Source organism: Sceloporus undulatus, chromosome 3, assembly GCF_019175285.1.
Source record: "Sceloporus undulatus isolate JIND9_A2432 ecotype Alabama chromosome 3, SceUnd_v1.1, whole genome shotgun sequence".
Classification (NCBI taxonomy): domain Eukaryota; kingdom Metazoa; phylum Chordata; class Lepidosauria; order Squamata; family Phrynosomatidae; genus Sceloporus; species Sceloporus undulatus.
This window is the reverse complement of record NC_056524.1, coordinates 142,496,825-142,519,498: the sequence shown is the minus strand read 5'-3', so window position 1 is coordinate 142,519,498 and position 22,674 is coordinate 142,496,825. Positions and strand designations below refer to the sequence as shown.

General features: G+C 38.8%; 1 protein-coding gene across 4 annotated transcripts in view; it reads left to right on the top strand.

Annotated features, from left to right (window-relative positions):
* CTBP1 (C-terminal binding protein 1) overlaps positions 1-22,674 on the top strand; it is a 47,412-nt gene that overhangs the window by 12,278 nt on the left and 12,460 nt on the right. For 2 of the 4 annotated variants that reach the window (XM_042459451.1, XM_042459450.1), the window contains exons 2-3: positions 13,478-13,632; positions 20,038-20,182. In XM_042459451.1, coding sequence (XP_042315385.1) covers positions 13,478-13,632; positions 20,038-20,182 — 300 coding nt within the window. Of the gene's footprint in view, positions 1-4,703; positions 4,794-7,237; positions 7,453-13,477; positions 13,633-20,037; positions 20,183-22,674 lie in introns of all 4 variants that reach the window. The other 2 variants (XM_042459452.1, XM_042459453.1) reach the window with 2 other exon arrangements.

Sequence of the window (22,674 nt, the reverse complement as noted above, 5' to 3'; positions counted from 1 at the left end):
TTGTACTACCCTGTGGGAAACCAAGTGAGTCATGGAGCTCTATTCCTCCTCCACCATCCCACTTCTGTTCCAGTTGTGCTACAGGGATGGAGCACTCCATCTTTCTCCACCAGTCCTTTCCTTAGCTTCTGTGGACTTCTTGCTCTTTCCTTTCCTTAAAAATGCTTTGTGCTAGGCAAGTGCTTGAACACAAAGCCAAATTGAGTATATCTGTTCTGATTTGCTTTTAGGGTTCTTTTTAAATGTCTGTTTTTCTAATTCGAGGTGGGTGGTATTCAGAGCTCTTTGCCACTATTACTGAGTTTGACTGCCAAGAAAACCACATTATTTACAATCAGTACAGGCAGCATATAACCCTTGTATTTCCATTTTTTTCTTTCGGAAAGAGAAGGAGACGCTCTGCCCTGCAGCTCAGCAAAATCCTGTAATGCGGGGGGGGGGGGGGGGGGGGGTATTGCTCACGCTGAATTTGTCTTTGCATTGCTATATGTGTCACCTTTGTACACTGGGGACTCAGGACAATTAGCATAGTAACATTAAACAGCTTTTGCAATAAAATATAAAATGATTACCAGATAAATTTAGCTTTCCTGCTTGGCTGGGTAATGGCATAACGCAGCAGTAGAATGCATGTTTTGCATGAAAAAGAGTCCCTTGCATCTCCTGGTAGGGCTGTGTTGTTGTTGTTGTTGTTGTTGTTGTTGTGTGTTTTCAAATCATTTCCAAATTATGGTGACCCTAAGATGAAGCTTTTCTTGGCAAGATTTGTTCAGAGGAGCTTTGCCATTGCCTTCCTTTGAGGGTGAGAGAGAGTAACTTGCCCAGGGTAGTACTATCTAAAATACCAGGGAACCCAGCCAGTGGAGACAATGTGGAGGTAGATGGACCAGTGGTCTGACAGGCCGACTTTTGTTTCTGTGTACCTCTGGCCAACATACTTAGTAAGTACATGGCCTACTCTAGTAAGTTATCACTTTGTAAACATTTGTTTGAATCCACTTCCTTTTCTTTGTTGAGCAAGAAAGTACTGTGCATTTGACACAAGAATGCCTGTAGCGTTTTAATCACAGAAAGCTTTGTATTGTTACTGCTTGTAGAGAACTGTAATATGCTCAGATGGCATTGTAGATAAGAATGGGGTGGGGAGTTGTTTTAAACAGTAATTTTGAAACTCTCCCCTCTCCTCTAACACCCCCCCCCCCCCAATTCTAACCAACTGTACTGTGGTGTTATTCTACTGGAAACATTGCTGCCACAAATAGCGGGTTTAGCCAGGGGGAGATGAATCACAGTGAAAGCTTTACTAAAAAAGAAAAAAAGGAAGAAGTTAATGTCTCAAGAAGAGAAAAATGCATCCCTCTCAAATTAGATAAATCAACCCTGAGAAGCGTTCTGAATATGCCATTTAGAATCAGAAGTGCAAAACACAATGGGAGTGCTCAGCTTTTTGCTTTCTGAAGAGCTAACTAGGGTTTGACCATGTAAGAATAGTGTTGTTCATGGAGTGAATATGCAAGTTTTGATGCAGGCGCTGCTGCTTATTCTCAGGCTAATGGACTTCATTCCATTTATCAGCACTCCTCCATGAACAGTTATGGAAGCTCAGGCTCTCTCATTCAACTGGGAAACTGTTAGTACATCTGCATGTGTGGAAACCTTCTCCAGTGGTAGGAAACATCCCCCCCCACATCATCTGGTTTGCACAATAGACAGGGACCGAATCCCCATACTTGAAACAGCTGCTGGGCAAAATATTATGCCTAAGAGGTATGATTTTAGTATTACATTTTAAAACTAAACAATAATTTAAAAACTCTGTGGGTTCCCTCTGTTTGGTTCTAAAACTTGGTGCAAATTTTACCAGCCCAGAAGTAAATACAGTGGAGCCTTATCTTATGCGGGGGATCTGTTCCGTACTCCCCTTGCGTAAGCTAAAAAACATGTATACTTTAGCCCCATTCAGTATAATGGGGGCTAGGCATGGTAGCGCACACCCCCATGGGCACGCACACCATTCTTTGTATTGATGCATGGCTTCAGCATAAGCTGAAAGCCACATATAGTGCACCCACGTATGGCACAGGCGCACTAAAAGCCAGCTAAGACAAAATAACTATTGTAACTATGTCAAGATGTGTCTGTTTATCGGCCCAACCTCTGTTTATTTATTTAATTTGCTCCACATCTTTCTCCCAGAAAAGGACCTAAAACAGCTTACAATAATTTAAAACAAAAATTCAGCTAAAATATTATTTTATAAAAGTAATCAACAACAATTTTGTTTAAAAAGTACATGACTAAAAACAAATAGTTATAATTTTGCCTTCAAGTTAGTTCCAACTTGCTGCAACTAGTTATTTTTCTTTATTTAGAGTATTTATATCCGTTTTTCAGTCACAAAGGCTCTCAGAGTGGCTTATAGATCACTAATTTGACAATTCTCTTCCCTCAGGCTAGCAATCTAGAAAACACAACACAGAAGGAGAAGGGAATGACAGTGGGAAATGGGATCAAGTTCAGCAGACACTGCCACTTCTTCTTTTCAAGGCCAGCGTGGTAGCAGCCACGATGGGGAGAGGGCCCTCCATCTTCCTCTAGGCCTAGGCATGGTGGAGCTGTGCCTACCTCTCCTTCTTTTCCTCCAAGGACAGGATGGTCTTAAGATTTTATTGGCAAGATTTGTTCAGAGGGGGTTTGCCTTTACCATCCTTTTTGGCTGAGAGAGTATGACTTGCTCAAAAGTCACCCAGTGGGTTTTCATATCTGAGGGGGGCTTTGAAACCAGATCTTCAGAGGCGACATCCAGTATTCAAACCATTACACCATGCTGGTTCTAAAAACTATTTATAACACATTTTAAACATTTTTTAAAAAATTGAAAGCACTGCATGCCACTTTCAAACACCCTTCTGCCATCTAATTTAATAATCAAAGGCCTGTCTAAATGAAAAAGTATTTGTCTGGTGACAGAGAGCAGAAAGGGAGCCAAGTGAACCTCCTATGGGAGCGAGTTCCACAGTTGCAGAGCAACTATTTGGGGGCTTTCTTCTGTGTTCCCACTAAATATGCCTGTGATGGTGGTGGGACTGAGATAAAGCCCTCCCTGAAGATTTTAAAACTTGGCCACTTGGTATAGTCGTCCCTCATTATTCATGGGGGATCTGTTGCGGACCCACCCCCAGATACCAAAGTCCATGGATGCTCAAGTCCATCTTATTCTTAATGGCAACATGGCCACGTGGCTGTGCTGCCATTGGGCACAACGGAACTTCAATGGCAGCATGTGCACATGTCCATGACATTAGGGTCAGCCTTAGTTGTCCCGACTGGTGGCATGGGTATACAGCTGTGCCACCATTAGGAAAAACAAAACTTATTGTCCCTTATCACAGTGCAGCCATGTGCATGTGCCACCACTGGGGACAGCAAGGTGTGTCCCTTAATGGCAGCATGGCCACATGCACATGCTGCCAATGGGGAAATGTGGGCATACCGTCCGTGGATGCTTGTATCTGCGGATGTGGAGGGAAGACTGTATAGGGAGACAGGATCTTTTACAGTCTTAACAACAGGGGAAGATTGTCTTCCCTTTCTTGTCCTTTGCCAATATCTTTTGGATATTTAGTTGAAAAAATTGGGAATGAAGCCAGAATAGACTTGGGAAAAACTTTCTACAATATGACTGTACTTCAGCTAAAACATAAATACAAGCAGCATGATTCATGCTTTATAAGTTCCATATCTGTACTTTAAATGTGTACAAATAAAACAGACCTGGATTTGAATATTTAAGATGGCCAATGGATACTTACAGTTGTATCAATTCTAGATTATGCAGTGTTTGAGATTTACTGTAATATGGTGAGATAAATGCCTGTCATGTCCTAGGTAGAAGAAATCTTACAGTAGAATTTACCTACATGCCATTTTTGTTATTTCACATATTCTTATTTCAAATATTTTCTTATTTGCTTCACAAAAATATGTATCTGATAGTGAGGGCTGTTGAGCACTGAGTAAAAGGATGTTAGCATAGAATACTCTGCAAATGTGTAAATTGTTGGTTTATGATGTTAAGCAACATCAGTCTTCTGAAGTTGAGATTGAATTTAAAGTTCACATGCTCATCCACTTAATATACAGGAAAATATGTCAGTTGACAGAACAAACAAGGAACAATAGTTACAAACTCCTGTAGCTTCTGGAAATATTTGCTAGGAAAGCTGATGTCTGGAGCACTTTAAGAGAGCAAGCTAGAATAACAAAGTCATCCAGCTGTAGTTGTGCAAAGCAGTCAAGGAGAAATTAATGATAAATGAGTAGCCTAGATGAAGTTGTGAGGAGGGCATTACCTAGACAAAATCCAGAGATCACAGGGGATGTATTTACAAGACCTGCCTGAGTGTTCTAAATCCATTTGGTGCTATTAATTTATAAATGTTTGAATACCTTCAGCTAAATATAAAATTGTATTGATTAATTGCATCTCAATATGAAGGCTTTTTTTAACCAAGGGCAGTGCCCACAGGGAACTTTATGAGGGGCAATTATCGTGATTTTGTGTGCAGTATAACATTTTTTAGAAGTGTGACAATTAAACTACTTTTTACATTATTATCTCTTCAATTCATACTCTTGCTGGCATGTAATTTATAGGGTTACTCATGAGTTTTGTGCTTTTTTGGCATTCGTATATTTTTCAGAAGAAGGAGAATTCAAGCATTTGTTTTGAGGAAAAAAAGAAAAATTAAAGAATTACATGGACTTTGCAAACAGATGTTAGAAAATGAAAGGTAGGTCAAATGTTGGGCCTACAACATTGTGGACTTGTAGAGGAATGCATTGAGAAATTCATTTATAGTCATCTATAAAGATATAGCATGCAGATTTTTAATTTTAAATTGTATATTTCAGCCCATCCAGATGTGTGTTGCTATGCTTTGGCCAAATACAGAGAAAGTTAGTTGTGCCCAAATTTCAAAGAAATCAATGAGTGATTTAGTTGTCAAAAAAATTACATTCACATTGGTATTAGTATTTTATTGTAACTAAGGTTCTCTGGATTTATGCCATGTTTTAAAAGATATGAAATATATAATGGATGCAATTGTTTTTCTTTTTTTTTATTGTTAAAAGTGTAAAGATAGGGATTGAAGCACATCTATGTTTCTTAAAAGACTTCTGAGTAGTTTTATCGAGGTGTGATGATGGTTTTGTTTGTGAATTCAAGGCTTTGATGATTTAATTCCTCTGTAGTTTACCAAACAATAAGGCCATTGATATGTGTTCACACCCTGGATTGCTGATTTGTAATGCTATGACTGCAAAGGAGAATGAGAGTGGGACTTGTCCTACCTTGTACTCTAATCTTTTACTAAATAAAGAAATAAACTGAATTGGTTTCATGTTTCAACACTTGGATCAGTTGCTTCTATTTCTTGATATAGGCAACTACTTCAAATAGGAAGACAGTATGTTCATGTCACTGATGTTCTTAATTAAACTGCTTGAAAAGACTCTTTTACAGCTGTAAGATAAAGCATATTTCTGTAAAATGATGACTAAAGTCATTCTACACAGGTTAATATTTTGAGTTTTTGATCAAATTTTAGTTCCCTGTACAAAAATTGCTGCTGGTGACAGCACTGGTAAATAGCTTTGTACATCTATCAATTCAGAAAGTGTTTAGGCTTGCTATGAAATCATTTGCAGGTGAAGGGTAGCTGTTTTCTCTGTAGTAGCCTCCAAAGATAGCCTGACAGAAATATTTCATAATCTTAATGCTTCAAGTTAAGACTAGGTAGCTAAATTTCTTATATGAGTACCAAGCATCCTAAATACACCAGCACAGAATACAGGTTCAGTCTCCCTTATCCAGAATTCCAAAGTCTGAAATATTCCTAAACTCAAAATTATCCACATGGGTCTTAGATAGTAACACCATTTGTGTACACAAACTTGTTTCATGAAAACAATTATTAAAAATATTGTGTATAAAATTAACTTCAGGCTATATATATATGGTGTAGATGAAATATAAATGAATTTCATGTTTTGGCTTGGATCCCATCTTGATAATATCTCATTATGTATATGCAAATATTCCAAAATCCAAAAAACTCAAAAATCTCAAACACTTCTGGCCCCAAACGTTTCGGATAAGTGAGAGAATCAACCTGAAATGTGGTCTTGGTCAAATGTTTCCCATGGATCATGTGTTTTCATGGGAGAGAGTGTTATCTCTTTTGACAGTGGCAATCTGTATAGTAAAAGCTACTAAATTATTGAATTGTTAAATTGAAAAAAAAATCAAAATACATTTGGAAAACTTTAAGGGCTTCATCCTGTGAATTCAAAATAAAGGCTTCTCAGTGGATCTTTTGTATATACAGCTGCAGTAATCTTTCTTGCTCTGTTTATCTTAGGTGTCTGTTACAAATATGGCAAAGGCAGACTTCCCAATTCTTGAGCTGCATTTCAGAACCTTTGCAACATGTACAGTGGTACCTCGGGATACGAATTACCCAGGTTACGAATTTTTCGGGATACGAATAAATCCCATAGGGATTTATTGTTTCGGGTTATGAAGGTTTTTTCGGGTTACGAAAAAACCCAAATGGAGCCGCGGCAGAGCCGCGGCTTTTTTTCCCATTAGCGCCTATGGCAATTCGGGTTACCAAGGTTTTTCGGGTTACGAAATTAGCCGCGGAACGAATTAATTTCGTAACCCGAGGCACCACTGTATAGTGATCTGCTACTGAATTTAATATATTTATTAAATAATTTTGTGCACCATTTTTTTCACTGCTAAAAGTCTATTCCCCCCTCCAAGTACATTTAATGCCTCCAAAATACATTGCAGTACTTTACAGATAACATATAGCAAATGTCACTGTCAGTTGTCACCATAGCCCACTCCTCTTGGTGAGCCCATTCTTGACTAATCTATGCAGCAGTTCCTGTTTTGCCTCACCTCCCTTTCTGCTTTCCTTCTAGAAGAGGCAATCAAATGCATCAGAAAAGTTCTTCAAGCAAAAACAAATAATTTTGAGGCAGAGAGTAGTTGGTTAGCCCTCCGTATCTTTGTGTTCTGCAGATTGCAGTGGAATGTTAATGGCAACCTGCAGTTGGATAGATTCAGTGAGAGCTTTTCAGTCTGAACCTCCAGGCTTTTGCAGGTGTTATCAGACCTTTAATGTTGTCTTACTGTATTTTTTGTGTTTTTTTTAATTTTTAGTAAAAAATTGAACCTGACCAAGATACAGAGATTGCAGTGACTAAGAAGTTTTAAAGCTTTGGTTCAAGATTGCAGGAGACTGAACAAAAAGTTAAAGACATGAGAAGGAGGATCAAATGACAGGTTGCTGTATTGCCTTCCAGGCTGAAGATTGTAAATAGCTGAGAAGTTGAATTAATGACACAGAAACTGAAACCCAATTTAAGAAATGTCAGGTTGGTAGGAGTTCTTGGAACTCTTGAATTAGCATACAAACATTTTTAATCAACTTTGAGTTTGTATTCAATGAAATGTGTGTCTGAACATTGAACTCTAATTTGTGTTGGTGGGTAAAGGTCTTTGTTTTATCTTGGAGTTTTGAGGGTTTTAAGACCACATGTTTGGACTTTTTAGTATTTCGGTCTTTTTAGATGCAAAATGGAACAACAGGAGTTTCCTGTTATGTCTTTGCATATGGCAGTGGTGATTTTTAAACCACAGTTTGATAAGCCAGAATCAAACTGTGGTTTATCAGTTCCTTGAGCTGAAATGTAAAGAGGAGCTGTAGCTAATTTAAAACTGGAAAAGTGTGCTTAAATTCTTATATTTGTGCTAGAAGGCAGGGAAGTGTAAATAAGTGTAAGTTTGTACAGTTCATTCATTTAATGCTAAACCGTATATATTGCTGCATTTGAACTGGCTATATGAATTAACTTTTCTACATAATGAAAGAAAGAACCAGCTGTTTCTAAATGGCTTAGTTTTCTGCAGAAACCCTGTCTTTTTAGGAAAGAAGGCATGAAGGATTATTTGCTGAGATTCTTATCATACTAAATTTTGGACTTCTTTACTAATTCTGCATCATTTTCTGTGCTTGCATAAAATTGCAGCTATGCACAGCCTGGCTGTAGCTTTCCAACTTATAAAATGCAGAGGTATTCATTCCTAGTGTAACTAGGTACACTGAGTGGAAAAGTTTTGATTCAGAGTAGAAATGTTTTTGGGGTTCCCTTTTGAAAATGCACCTGACTGCTGAGAATGAAACATAGGCCTGTTACAGACTGCCAAAATAAAGCTGCTTCTGGTCTCTTTGGAGGTATGCTGTTTAAATGATGCATGGGTCCTATGAGTCCGGAGGTCGCTCCAAAGCCACACTCCATTCCTAAGCGCTGGAGTGCAGCTTTGGTGCAGCTTCCGGATTCTTAGGATGCATGCAGCTTTATTTTGGCAGTCTGTAACAGGCCATAGAGACATGACTCCAGTTTTGAAGGGCGGTGAAAAAGAGCTCTGAAACACTCCCAAACACTTTCTAAGGACAATGGGTACAATTTTTCCATTTTTTTGCAGACATCTCTTTTAGGCCCAGGATAGGCTCCCCCTCCCCCCTAACTAGAAGTGAACTGGAATGTTTGGGGTTGCAAATATATATTTTAAAATGGTTGTCTGGGGTGGCGGCCCTCCAAGGTGCTTGGAGAGCTAATGTAACCCCTGACAGTTGCTCACCCCTCGCTTAAGCCTACCTAAGAGCCCCTGATTCACAGCTCCTTTTCCCATTGAGTAATTGAATCTGATGTTGTATTCTGAATAAGCTGACATGGCGTTTACAAGTGATTCCTTCATGATTACTGTCATAGCTGAACTCCAGCCATGAAAGAGACTCTGGATTAGTGGCTAGGGAAACACTGTGTCACTTAAGTCTTCTTCCAGGCAGTCCAAAAAGAAGGATGCAAAAGAAAATGAAGAACTGGGGGAGAGGAAGTGGGCACAGAAGGAGTGACTGGAGAAATAAAAGAAGAAATTACTGAGTAGAGTTGACAGGAAAAGAGGAGTTTGAGTTAGAAGATTTAAATAAAAAGAAAACAAAGGATAGAGAGAAATAATGATGCTTTAGAGGGGGATTGTACTAAGGAGAATGATGCAGAAAAAAACAATCCACTAAGTTGTATTTAAAAAAAATCACAATTTCCCTCCATGTTTACTTCCACTAGTACTTTAGAGCATGCTGGCAATCTGAGGCGGGGGGGGGGGCAATGCTTCCAGTTTTCAGAAGTCTCCTTTTATAGTATCACTGAGGTGGTTGGTTGTGATGTAAGAAGTAGTGGCAGCCAGTTCCTACATGTAGAGCCAACATAGAGAGGATAGGAACATGTTTACTGCTCTCTTGAGTAACTGAGGTGTCAGCCTAATTTTTAAATCACCAGTGATGATTGGTGAATCTGGGTTTTTCCATCTTTGGCTACTTCTTTTTGAGAAGACAAATGGAGGGAGAAAATAAATCTGGGAGAATAAGGATGGGCTAGATCACACTGCGATATGAAGAGCTACTCAGTGAGCTTCTTCATATTTTAGTTGTGATTTGGAATTTTACTTATTATGGAAGCCTGGTCAGCTACCTGCTATATGATTGGTGTTAAATCAGTGGGATACCCGTCACACCACCATCTGCTTTTTGCTCATGCAGTAGTGAGGAAAGATTGGGTGGGATTCATTGGAGAAAGGAGACTGACTGTATGTTGAGATATAAGATAGACATCAGTTTAAATGTTGCGTATTAAAAATGATGCTATGTTTCAAGCTGAGTTTAAAAGTGAGCTCTGAAATTGAAAATAGTGAAGTTCTTCATATGCTCCATTAGGTAGTAGGTGCTATCTGGTTATCTCAGTTCTGTTTGTGGTTAAGGAATTACATACATATTTATAATTTCAGAGTGAAGCCCAAAATGTTTTGTTCCTATTAAAAGAAAAGGAAACCTCTGAATTATCAACAAAACTGCCCTTCCTCCAGCTGAAGAAGGTTCCTGTGCTCTTGCAGCTTCTAAACACTGCAGGAAGTCAAGATGCAAATTAGAAGTGTAATTATAGATACGGCTTGTATTTTATGTGTTGTTGTTGGTTTTTGTTAGCCACTGATCTGGGCTTTCATTTTAAATGTTGTCAGTGTTGCCTAGGCCCTTAGGTTAAGAAAAGTGTGTCTCCATTTTTATTTCTGAGCTCTGCTTATTCCTGGCCAGTAACACTGTGCCAATTCGTTAGCAAGCAGCAACGCATACGTCAGCCCTGCTTTTAGAGGCTTTCAGAATTCAGTTGTATTATGTTTTGAGCATGGGATAAGAACAAAAAAGTGTGTTGATTTCCATTAGATCCATGTGTTTAGACAGTGCTAGCCCAGACTTTGTGGATGTGCTTCACTTCTGTGCTGCTGCTTATCTCACAAATCTTTGTGGGGAGTACTCATTTTCATTTCACCAGAGTAACCATGAACAACACTCAGATGTAATGATGATATAATTAGAGGGGTCTTTGTCGAAGGATTTGGGGAATTGTGGCTTCTGTTTATGCAAACCATACTAATTATTTATAAAAAGCAGTTAATCAAAGCTTGCAAAGAGAAATGGGAGCACAAAGACTGAGAGCTACAATGCTTTACCTCCATTTTCAAGGCTCACCTCATTCCTGTTTCCATCTCCTTGGCAATCAAGGACATCAACAAGAGTGGCATTGGTTGCTGTCTGAACTTTAGGAAAGGTTGGGTATGAAAGAAAACAAATCTCCTCCGACTCCTTTTCTTTCTTGCAGGAAAAACAGTAGGACAGAAGATTGATGGGATAGTGTGGAGATGGAGAGATCTCTCCTCTGGTCCTCCATTCAGTAACTGGAATCACTTTCATAGCTGCTGTAGTCACCATTGGAAAAGGATTTGGGGTCAGGCCCAGTACTAAGCCTGTTGTAAAGCCTATGGCTTCCAATGGGATTTCAGTGACCTGGCAATGAAAAAACAAGAGACGAGGCTCTTCCCTGGTGGATCTTATGTTTTGTTGTTGTTTTTTTAGGCCTAGCATCCTTTAAAACATGGAGACACCAGTTTTCCAACCTGCATTGCATGCTTCATTGCACCTAGCAATGTTGGTGAAGAGCGAGTACACTTGAGTTTGGGATAGGATAGGACTTGCCCCCCTTCGCCCCCAGCATATAGCAATAATATAATAATAAAAATATTTATTTATATCCCGCCTCTTGTGTTTTGAGGGTCAAGGCGGGTAACAGCAAAGTTTATAAAATATGCAACAATAAAAGCAACATCCCCACAAGACCCCAGCCCAATCCTCCCTCCCACCAACCCTCCCTTGTGGGCCCTCAAGTCTTGTTCTTTCCAGTCTGGTGCAATGCATGTACAACTGTGATGGCATGGCCACATGCATGTGCTGCTATTGGGGAGAACAGAGTGGGGCCATCCATGGATATGCCAATCCATGGATGGCAAGCCTGCAGTTGGGAAGGCCTGACTGTATTAACCTACATAGATTCAGATAAACTTAAAAAAGAAATAAGGAAAAGATACAGGGATCTTTGAGAATTTCCATTTGAAAAAAATCTTGACATTTAACTAGAGGCCATGAACATACTGTGGTATAATTTTGTGGTATAATATGAATCATTTTTTAAAAAGTGATTAGGTATTATATCAAGATAATAATATCAAGATGGAAGCCAGTGTAGTGCAGTGGTTTGAGTGTTGGACTATAACTCTGGAGACTAGGGTTTGAATTCTGGGTCAGGGGAAGGAAATAGCAAACTTCCTCTGAACAAATCTTGCCAAGACCCTTAGCTTTAGGATCACCATAAATTGGAAACAACTTGGAAGATACATAACAGTGACAGAAATTATATCAGGATACTTTATCTGCACCACTTTGGCTACTAAGTAAATTTTGAAACCATGGAAAGAAGCAGATTAAGAAATTATGGTTAGTACTGTATTACTCTGGGATAATTATATCCAGAGTTGCATGTTCACAGTCCATTAGGAATGGTCTTTATTTTCAGGATTTTTTAAAAAAAGGTACATTTTAAGGAAAAAAGGCAGAGCAGAATGTTTGCAGTCCTGATGAACCAACTTGACTGTGTGTGGTGGTACTACCAACCAGATTGGTATATTTTTTTATGTTATAGATTTAATAAACTATATTCATCCCCCACCTGATGTCAAGTATGACCATATGTGATTCAAAGTTTTTTTTCCATTTGGTAATATGTAACACAACAGGAAGTTTGTGTTCCTTTTTTGTTGTAAAAAAATGAGCATTCCTCCTATAAATGAAATGACTGTAAATCTTCCTTCTAGACATAAGAATTCAAAATGAAGCCCTTCTTCTTCTTCCTCCCCCACCCCTCGCCCGACCTCCCCCATCATCGTTATTCAGTCTTGTGTTACTACTTATTACTACTTATTTTTCTAAAGTTCATCTTGTGTGCATGTTTGTGGTATTCAGTATTAACACATTTCACATTTATTTATTTATTTAAATACTTATATGCTGTTCTATATCAAGAGTTTTCAGAGTGATGTACAAGTAAAATCTATTTAAACAGGTTAAAACAATTTAGAATATTAAATAACCAAATTATACACTAAACATTCTAAAATCATATTAAACAATTTAGCAAGTTAATTCTTTGTACATATATGTCTTGGTGCCAGAAGTAAGCTACCATGGACACCAAGCAGGCTTCCAAGGGGAATGTATTTCACAACCAGAGCATCACAGCAGAGAAGGCTTTCCACCATGGCTTCCCAGAGTGTATTGCTTCAATTAGAGTTTGAGAATTGGACTGGGGAGCTGTGTTTGAACCCTGCTTGGCCATGGGAACCTACTAGGTGGTCTTTGGCAAGTACCGCTCAGAGTAAGGCAAAGGAAAAACCCCTGTGACCAAATCCTGCCAAGAAAACTTCACTTTAGGGTTGCCATAAGTTGGAAATGACTTGAACAATTGTTGAATCAGTCTACAAATTACAGTACAAGCTTTTGTTTTCACTTCTTCATGAGTCATGTGAATTAAAGGGAGAGCTTTTGGCATAGCGTTTTGCCTGATCACCTGCAAATGATTTTTACTTGCCATAAGTGTGGAAATGAAAGGCCTTATATAATCATTACTGTGGAGAGAAAATATTCTCAGGGAATTCTAGTAACATTTCCATTTATTTGTTTGTTTTTGGTCCAGAGTTCAGGCTAGGGCCCAGAGGGAGCTTCTCCATTATTTCTGTTTTGTAATATGCCACCCAATGCAGTAGCACAAATTGACTGACTTTTAAAACAACCCTTCCTTTGCTTTTACCAATCATAATCCCACTGCTGTTCTTTTAGCATTACTTCTAACAGCATTGTCTCTATCAGCCTAGAAAAAATTATCTTAACTGCATTATCTCACATTAATATGGAAATTATTGTTTGTACCTAAAAGATTGTTTCTCTTTTTGTTTTAGGCATTCGACCACCAATCATGAATGGGCCTATGCACCCACGCCCTTTGGTAGCCCTGCTGGATGGCAGGGATTGTACAGTAGAAATGCCAATCCTGAAGGATGTAGCCACAGTGGCATTTTGTGATGCACAGTCCACACAGGAAATTCATGAAAAGGTAATGATGAAAGTTTATTGAAATGTTCAATAATGCATAATAAGTGCTATGTTCTTACTAACACGATACAGCATCATGAGTCCTGCCACTTTCTGATATCTAAGTTTCATCTAGAAAGATACTCCGATTGGCAAGCCTTTCTGCTTTCTTAAATGTACATACCAGAACAAAGACCTGTAGATGAAGAGTTACAGTCTTGATGTGTATCATTGTTCTTCCTTCTGCTTCTGTAGTGTCATACTTCTTCTGTGAAATTGAAGGCTTTCACGGCCAGCATCCATAGATTTTTGTGGGTTTTCCCGGTTGTGAGGGTGTGTTCTAGAAGAGTTTATTCCTGGCGTTTCACCAGTAGCTATGGCTGGCATCTTCAGAGAATGCTGGTATGGAAGACAGTGGTATATATACTGTTGGTTGAGAGGAAATGATTTACATGTTAAAATGTGTATTGTTACATTGTTGAATTTCAAGGTCTCAGGGTGTCTATTTAATTAATGATCCATTGTCTGCTGGGAAACCCCCCTCACCCTGAGTGGTTTTCATTTGCATTTGCTGGGTCTTGATTTTGGTGTTTTTCAGGACTGGCTTCCCTGTGCATTCTTATCTGATAGTTGTTAGCATGGTCCAGAATTTCAGTGTTTTCAAACAGCATTTTATGCTCAGGATGGTTTATAACATATTCTGCTACTGCTGATTTTCTGGCTGACCCAGTCTGCAGTGTCTCTTGTGTTCCTTGATTAACCCTAACCCTAAGCCATTTGGTGGTCCCTACGTAGACTTGTTCACAGCTGCCTGGTATGCAGTAAATTTCTGCAACAATAGTCAAAGAACTGTAGGCTGCCTGGGTAGATGAGAATTCTAGACTGGTTTAGTAATTAGGAGTATGAAGCCAGAAATTCTGGCTGGTTTAATGCAGATCTTGCTTTTGGCTCTTCCAAGCTTTGGGTTGTTTTTTTACTTTTGTTTTTAAAAACAATTTCTTGTAACAGAACTATTTTAGAATTTTTGACATGCTGCATATGAACTATTTTGAACACTTCACATGTGCTGCATAAATGCAAAATATTTCTGCTTTAGTATTTTGGCCCATGGTCCCAGGAGAAGAAAGATCATTGCAGAGTTCTGCCATAATGGCAGTGTCTAGCCCTTTCAGATTGAACTGTCTCACCTGCATCCACATGCTTGTCTATATGGAAAACATAAACTGTTTTGGAAAGCATAAACTGTCCTGAGCTCTAATATAACTGCCAGTCTGTCTGATGTGCAGTCTCATCCTCACTGAAGAAATTAGTATAATTTCTATGAACTGTTAATGGTTGACCTTTTCAGAGAAATGTCAGATTTATTTCCTTTAGTAAATGAAAGTGTACTTCAAAGGTGTTTGACAGTTTTGCACAGCATCACTTGCTTTAGTTTGTCACTTGTCAAAGCCACTCAGATGTTTCCAGTCCAATACAGGTGACTGACCTTTGAATTGGATGTTACCAGATTTCAACGGAAGACTTCCTTTGATTTAAAGATCAACATCTTAGCTGTTATCATTGAGTAGAAGGGAAAGCATTATGGAAAAATGGTGTAAATGGTGAAAACCTGTTGTCATACCATGTTTTCCTGAAAAATAATATTTATTTTTCCTCAAGAAAACACACTGTGGCTTATTTTCAGGGGCTGTCTTATTTTTATTAAGTATGGTACAACAATCTACATTTATTCAAATATACTTAAGTTGTCTTCTTCTGGAACATCGTCATAACTCTCCAAACCCAGAATTCCATCCTGAATTTCTTGCTTCTCCATTTCCTTTAGAACCACTGGCCCCAGTCTTTCCACTCCCTTCCCATCCCATTCCATTATGTGCCGGGACTACCACTATGTCTTATTTTCGGGGTATGGCTTATATTGTGCAAATGCTTAGAAATCCTGCTATGACTTATTTTATGAGTATGTCTTATTTTTGGGGAAACAGTATTTCCCACCAAAGAATTCATAGCCTATGGAGTAATGGTGATGGTGGAAAATAAGTAAGTCCTTTTCCTCTCCTATTAATGAAGTGCCATATTCATTCCATGGCAGCAAGAGACCAGACTGAAAGTGGTAGAAGTAGGAGAACAAAGGCCATAAAACAAGGACATAAATATATGATTTATTAGATCCTAAAGTGCTTACAGGTGACATTCTATCCTAGAGCCTGCTGTAGGGTGCAGCAGGGATAGATTCTTTCCCCAATAAATAAACAGTGTCTGTATGTACATTCTGGACTAATTGCCACTGGATGCAATTTTTTAATGCTGCTGACAACCAGATTTGCTGTCTGCCAACTGAGGATGAGGCATCTCAGTTGTAAATGGTGTGCTAAATCAAAAAGTGATTGCACCTGAATCCATATAAGGCAGAGGTGATGATGCTGAGATAGTGCACTTGATCTCAATCCATTTTTCTGCTCCTAGAGCAGAGATCCCACTATTTCCTGTGAGGTCCATAGCTTACAGATTCTCCTGTCTTTCTTTGTTTTTGTTGTTGCTAAATAGTGAGTGAGCACTGTGTGCAGGAATATCTTTTAGTATTCTATTATCTAATAATATAAATTCTGCCCCTTTGTAGAGAACATGGAATTTATTTCCTGCATAGTTATGCAGAATTAGGAAGGCCAATGACCAATTGCTTTAATACAATTAATCCCTAATTTATAAAGGGGAAGCTCTGGCCCCAGCCTGCAGGTGCAATTACTCCTCCAAGTGCTCAAGCAACACCTACAAGCACCAACTGAGAGCACTGCGCTGGTTATCCTGCTTCCCTGTGCTGGGAGCAATGATGCCGTGGGGTCAGGCTGGGATATATTCAATAGAAGGAAATATGACATTCTTTGCCACAGTGTTGGACTCTTCTGGTCCCTCTACAAGTTTACCTTCAATCCAGACAGTAACTGGGGGATTCATTGATTTTCTCACCCACTGCCCACCTTCCCAACTGCCCAAAATGAGTCTCTTCCAGTTCTTACTTCCTGTTTGTTCATTTGTTTCTGGGCAGTTTTTAAACATTAAAAGTATGTTTATAGGTTGCAAATGATGTGGGTGTTTAATGGCATCATGTTGCTCTAGTCAATATTTGGGGTGTTTTCTCAGCGTATTTTGATAATTAAAAATAGGAGTGTGGGAGATTTTGTAGAGCTTGGGGGATTTGTAGAGCTTTTTTTTTGGGGGGGGGCAGACTTTCCCCATTCCTGGTTCTTAATGGTTGGAGTAAACAACCGCAGAAACCTTATCCCCAAGAAGCAAGATTGTAAAACTGGGAAGTGATCCTACATCAGGCACGTGGGATAAGAATTTGTCCCCCCCCAACCCTGGCATAGTCACTTACACTTACTCTAGCAGAAAAATCAGAATATAAACAGAATAAAATAAATATTTATGAGACAGTCTGTTTGTCTTTGTTGAATGGCATCCTACTGGAGAGACAGTACAACAGGTATTCAAAAGTAATGATACCACAGTTGTCTACAAACTGATGCAGATGGAAGTTGAAGGCTAAAGTCTGAAGAAGTGAAATGAGAGCTGAAGAGAGTGTGAAATGTGATACTGTAAGACATAAAAACATTTCCAGGCCTATACTTCCATTATCTGGGATGCAGGGATGAATACACACTGGCCTGCTAGAGAAGAGCATTGTGATGAGTATGATCAGGTAGACTTGCTTCACTTTTTCATGTATGAATGGGTGGGGGACAAACAAATCAGAAGAGGCAAAGGAGGATCTCTGGTCAAAAATGGAGGGCAGATGGTCAGGTGGAAAAGGGAGTAGTTAAAGCCAACTAAGCCTTTGCCACCATCTTGTGCTAAATGATGGAAACAAAGGAAATGGCTTATGGCAAATACCTGATTGTGACCATTTGTGCTATTTCATGTTTAATGACATCATGCTGCTCTAGGCAATATTTGGGGTGCAGATCATTTCATATATATATTTGATCATTACAGATACATACATATTTTATTCCTTTCTAGAAATACTGTAAGTCTTACAGTGTAAGAATTTCATGTCATCAAGACGTTCTGGTCTTGTCATGCTACCTCTTATTGGGCATTGATAGGAAATTCTTGACTGACCTTAGATATCATTTATGGAAATTGACACCAGATAATATTTTGGAATTAGAAAAACATGTCTTGATGTTGATTCCATAGCATTTCCTGTGCTTCTTATGTTTACTCTTAGTTTTCTTTGAAGAATTTTTGGGATATGCAGAATGTGAAATTATCAAATCTGATGGTTAGCTTTTTTGTAAAGATAATAATAATAAAGATTTATTTCTAGCCCGCCCAATCATGAAGAATCTGGGTGGGTTACAACAGTAAAATACATCAAATTACAATAGAGTTAAAAAAAAAATCAAACCCTAGACCTACCTCCCCATTCCCAGTAATAAAACAGAATTAAACAGTAATAGTATAAAAACATTAAAAACATTAAACAAAAAATAGGCAGAAAGATAGGCGGTGAAGAATAGGCAGATGAGGGGACAACTATCTCTATATCTGGGGAGGGTAACTAAGTTGGAAAGGCCTGCCGGAAGAGATCCGTCTTAAGTGCTTTCTTAAAAGCTGTCAGTGGAAATATGACTGATCTCCTCCAGCAGGTCGTTCTATAGTTTTGGAGCAGTAATAGAAAAGGCCCTCTGGGAAACTGATGTTAGCTTAGATCTTTTTGGCTGTAATAGATTTCTTCCAGAGGACCTTAGTGTGCGGGATGGACAATAGGGAAGAAGGCGTTTCCTCAAGTACTCTGGGCCCAAGCCATGTGTTGAATAGGAATACCCATGATGCCAATATTACCTAAATAAAGCATTCTTAATTACACACCAAAAGTATTGTGTAAAAGTGATTCATGGCTTTGTTTCTGTGTGAAATGAAATCTTTAATGAATATGTACATTTTTAAAAGGCTTGTTCCCCACTGTCCATTAGTAGTTATTTCTTGTTCTGCTTTTCATTTTTGTTAGTAAGAGCTGAATTCTTAGGTACACACTTTACCCAAGTTTTCAAAATAAATAAAGAAATAATACATTTATTAGACAGGCTTCTTTCTTTTTTGTTTGAAAAAAAATGTTTGAATATATTTTGATTTATAATTCATTTGCTTCTGAACAGAGCTTGGTTTCTACCCTGGTGTGGGGGTACCACATATGTCAGCTCCTCTTTTTTTATAATGTTCTTCCCCTTCCACCCTTGGCTTTGTACCAATGAGAGTATATTGCCTTAACTAAGAGAAGGGGAAGTTGCATATGTATGCATCTTACTATACAGTCGTCCCTTTGTATCCACAGGGGATCTGTTCTGCGGCATGTATGTGGCCACTGGCATGGCTGCGTACATACACCTCCATTAAAAACAACAGTGCTTCCCATCTGTGGAAGCTCAAATCCATGGATGGCAAGCCCACAGATAACAAAAGCCTGCTGTAATTGAAACAACTGATCTAAAAACAAACAAACCTGTAAGCTGTTAGGTTACTGGTCAGCAGGAAGAGCTGCCTTTTCCTGAGAATCAAACAGTTAGATGTCACTTGTTATTAATGATGAAGGAGAAAAGCAACAGAAAATAAGATAAGAGCATTTCTAATAAACAGGTTGCAGCACAGTTTGATTTGCACTAGGCTGTAAGCCTGTTTTCATCCTGCTTGTTCTGACACTTGGAGTCTGTTTAAAAGGCGGGCAGCCAGATCCTCAGATTGGTGACTGTTGTTAAAGTGGATTTGTACAACATAGTCTGAGCAGGTGGCAAGCTGCTTTTGTTGGTAATGAATTCAAGCGACATGCCAGTGGGATGCCTGAGTGCATATTGACAACAGTGGATTGTTTAATGATGTTCTTTGAGGTTGCAGATACAGATATTAACATAACAATGGTTCTTCCAGGTTGGGGGACATATGAAGCTTCACAGTGTTCTGCTGCTCCTCTGTTCTTTAAAGTCAGTGGGAGTGAAAGTTATGTCATAAGGAGAACCAGCAAAATGAGGGATGCACACACAGCTCCATTTGAAAGCAAATGCATCATTACATGGACTTAGATCTAACAGAAAGTTCATTCAGGTAGTAACTTACCATACATTCTGCAACATCTGCACCTTGAAATGTGTCCTGATCCTCCTCTGATTTGGCAGATGGCCAAATTATCACAGGTGGTGGAGCTCACACCAGGGAGCCTGTCCCTATAAATTGGCTATGATTTGTTGGGTGGATAGAGTTTTGTATATATACACGGTCTAATCCCTTTCCTCAAACTCCTTTCTCTTCCCCCACCCTTCTTCTTAGCTCTTTCTCTCTGAGCTGGCTACTAAGCAAACATAATTGGTTTGGATCTGTGTGTCTTCTTATAAGATAAAGTAGCTGAATTGTGTTTGTCTTTGTTTTCTAGGTACTGAATGAAGCAGTCGGTGCTCTGATGTATCACACCATCACTTTAACTCGTGAGGATTTGGAGAAGTTTAAAGCACTTCGAATAATTGTTCGAATTGGAAGTGGCTTTGATAACATTGATATTAAATCTGCTGGTGATTTAGGTATTACATCCATCTTTGAAACTACCCCATTTTTCTTGCATTGCTTGAATTGATGGTGAAGATTTTGGTTATCAAAATTAGTTGTTAACTCTGAATGAAAATAATCTTAAAACCCTTGGTTCATGAAGTAATCAAAATAATAAAACTGTTACTTTCACTGGTAGCACCTACAGTCCTTAAAATTTATTTCACACCAATTTCTGTGCAATTTCCTGGGGGGAAAATCCCTGAGGTTTGCCAATGATTCTCAGAAAAACGTTTAGAATGCCAGCTTATATCTTAATAACACTGTTGGTCAGAATTGGTTCATAAATGTGCATTCTAGACCAAAAAAATAAAGAAGTCCAAAGTGTCTTTTCAAGAGGTACTCAAAGTAATCGACAGGCCAAGCATGCATCTACACCGTAGAAATACTGCTGTTTGACACCACTTAAATGCTAAGGCTCTGTCTTGTGGAATCCTGGGATTTGTAGTTTTGTGAGGTAACAGCACTCTTTTCCATAGAAGGCTAAAGACATTATAAAACTGTAAATCCCAGGATTTCATAGGACAGACTACAGTACTTAAAGTAATCTCAAATTGCATTATTTGTACAGTGTAGATACACCATGGGTCCAGAACCTTACTGTGATTTTTGTTTTGAGACTATTAGATAGCGTACCACATTTGACTTTGTAGCATAAGAGACAAATATTTTAAATTAAAGTATAGATTGTATGTAGGCATTTGTTAGGCTTTAAAAATGATGAGTATTGCATCAACTTATTATGTAAGGTATCCTTCATGTTGTTATCAACTGCCCTTGAGTCGCCTGCGACTCATGGTAATCCTGTGGGTGAGACATCTCCAAGACCCCCTGTCCTCCACTGCTCTGTTCAGGTCCTGCAGATTGAGACCCATGACCTCCCAAATTGAGTCTATCCACCTAGCATGCTGTCTTCCTCTCTTTCTGCTTTCTTCTGCCTTTCTAAGCATTATTCTTACTAATGAGTCATGTCTTCTCATGATGTGGCCAAAGTGCAACAACCTGTGTTTTGTCATTTTTGCTTCCAGGGAGATTTCAGATTTGATCTGTTGTAGAACCCATTTGTTTGTTTTTTGGGCCTTCCACGGTATTCTCAGCACATCCAGCACCTCATTTCAAATGAGCTGATCTTTCTGTCCACTTTCTTCATTGTTCAGCTGTCACATCCATAAATGGTGTCGGGGAATACAGTGGCTTGAATGATTCTAACTTTAGTGCCCAGTTGTATAACTTTACTCTTTAGGATCTGATCTTATCTTTCATGGCTGCCCTTCTTGACTGCAGTCTCGGTTCTAAGCAATGTTTGATCCAAGGTACAGGAAGTCTTTAACTATTTTGATTTCCTCATTATCTAGGAATTTATGAACTAATGTAGATCCTCAGTGAACTTTATTTTTGTTTTCTTTATCTTCAGCAGCAAGCCTGCCTTTGCCCTTTCTTCCTTGACTTTCGTTAATAATTGTTCTAAATCCATGATGTTTTCTGCTAGTAGAATGGTGTCATCCATTAATCTTAGATTGTTAACATTCCTTTCTCCTGTTTTCATTCCTCCTTCTTGAGTTCTGCTGTTCCTATGATATTTTCTGCATGCAAGTTGGACAGTTGGAGTGATAAAATGCAGCCTTGCCTGATGCTTTTGCCAATGGGAACCATTCTGTTTCCCCACATTCTGTTGTAACCATTACCTCTTGTTCTAAGTACAGATTTCTCATCAGGACTATCAAAGGTAGTGGCACTCCATGTCTTTAAGAGTCTTCCATAGCTTTTCATGATTTATACAGTCAAAGGCTTTGCTAAAAGTCTATAAAGCACATGCTGATTTTATTCTGGAATTCCTTGGTGTGTGCTGTTAACCATTGTATGTTTGCAATATGTCCCTAGTGCCTCTTCCTTTCCTGAACCCTGCTTGCACCTCTGGGATTTCTCTCTCCAGTGTATGACTGGAGTCTGTGCTGCAGAATTTTGAGCACAGTTTTGCTGTGTGGGACATTGATACTATGGTTCTTTATTTACTGCAGTCTTTTAGATCTTGGAATGTTAATTTATGAGACATAACTTGTTTTTTTTTAAAGTTACAATTACTTTTCATGCTAAGAATAACTTACTTGTTGTTGTTGTTGTTGTTGTTCCTTTTTTGTTACATGACACCCCATCCCATCCAACCCCACACATACATTTACATACATACATGTAGTCCCATTACTTTTGAAAACAATCCAAACTCTGGTCTACATTAAAAACTTGCGTCATCTTTGCTGATCTACAAACAGAGATGATGTCTGCTCTGATTTCAGCCTCTGGCAAATGAAAGGGAAAGCTTTGCCCTCTCCCTACAGCAACTATTTTTTCTCTGCTCTAATATTTGTTCCTGTAAAATGGTTGGTCATTTCCTTGCCTTTTTCTTGCCCTTGCTGTTTTGATTGGGCATTTATGCATGATCAGCTAGGAGAGTACAAGAAGCACAACA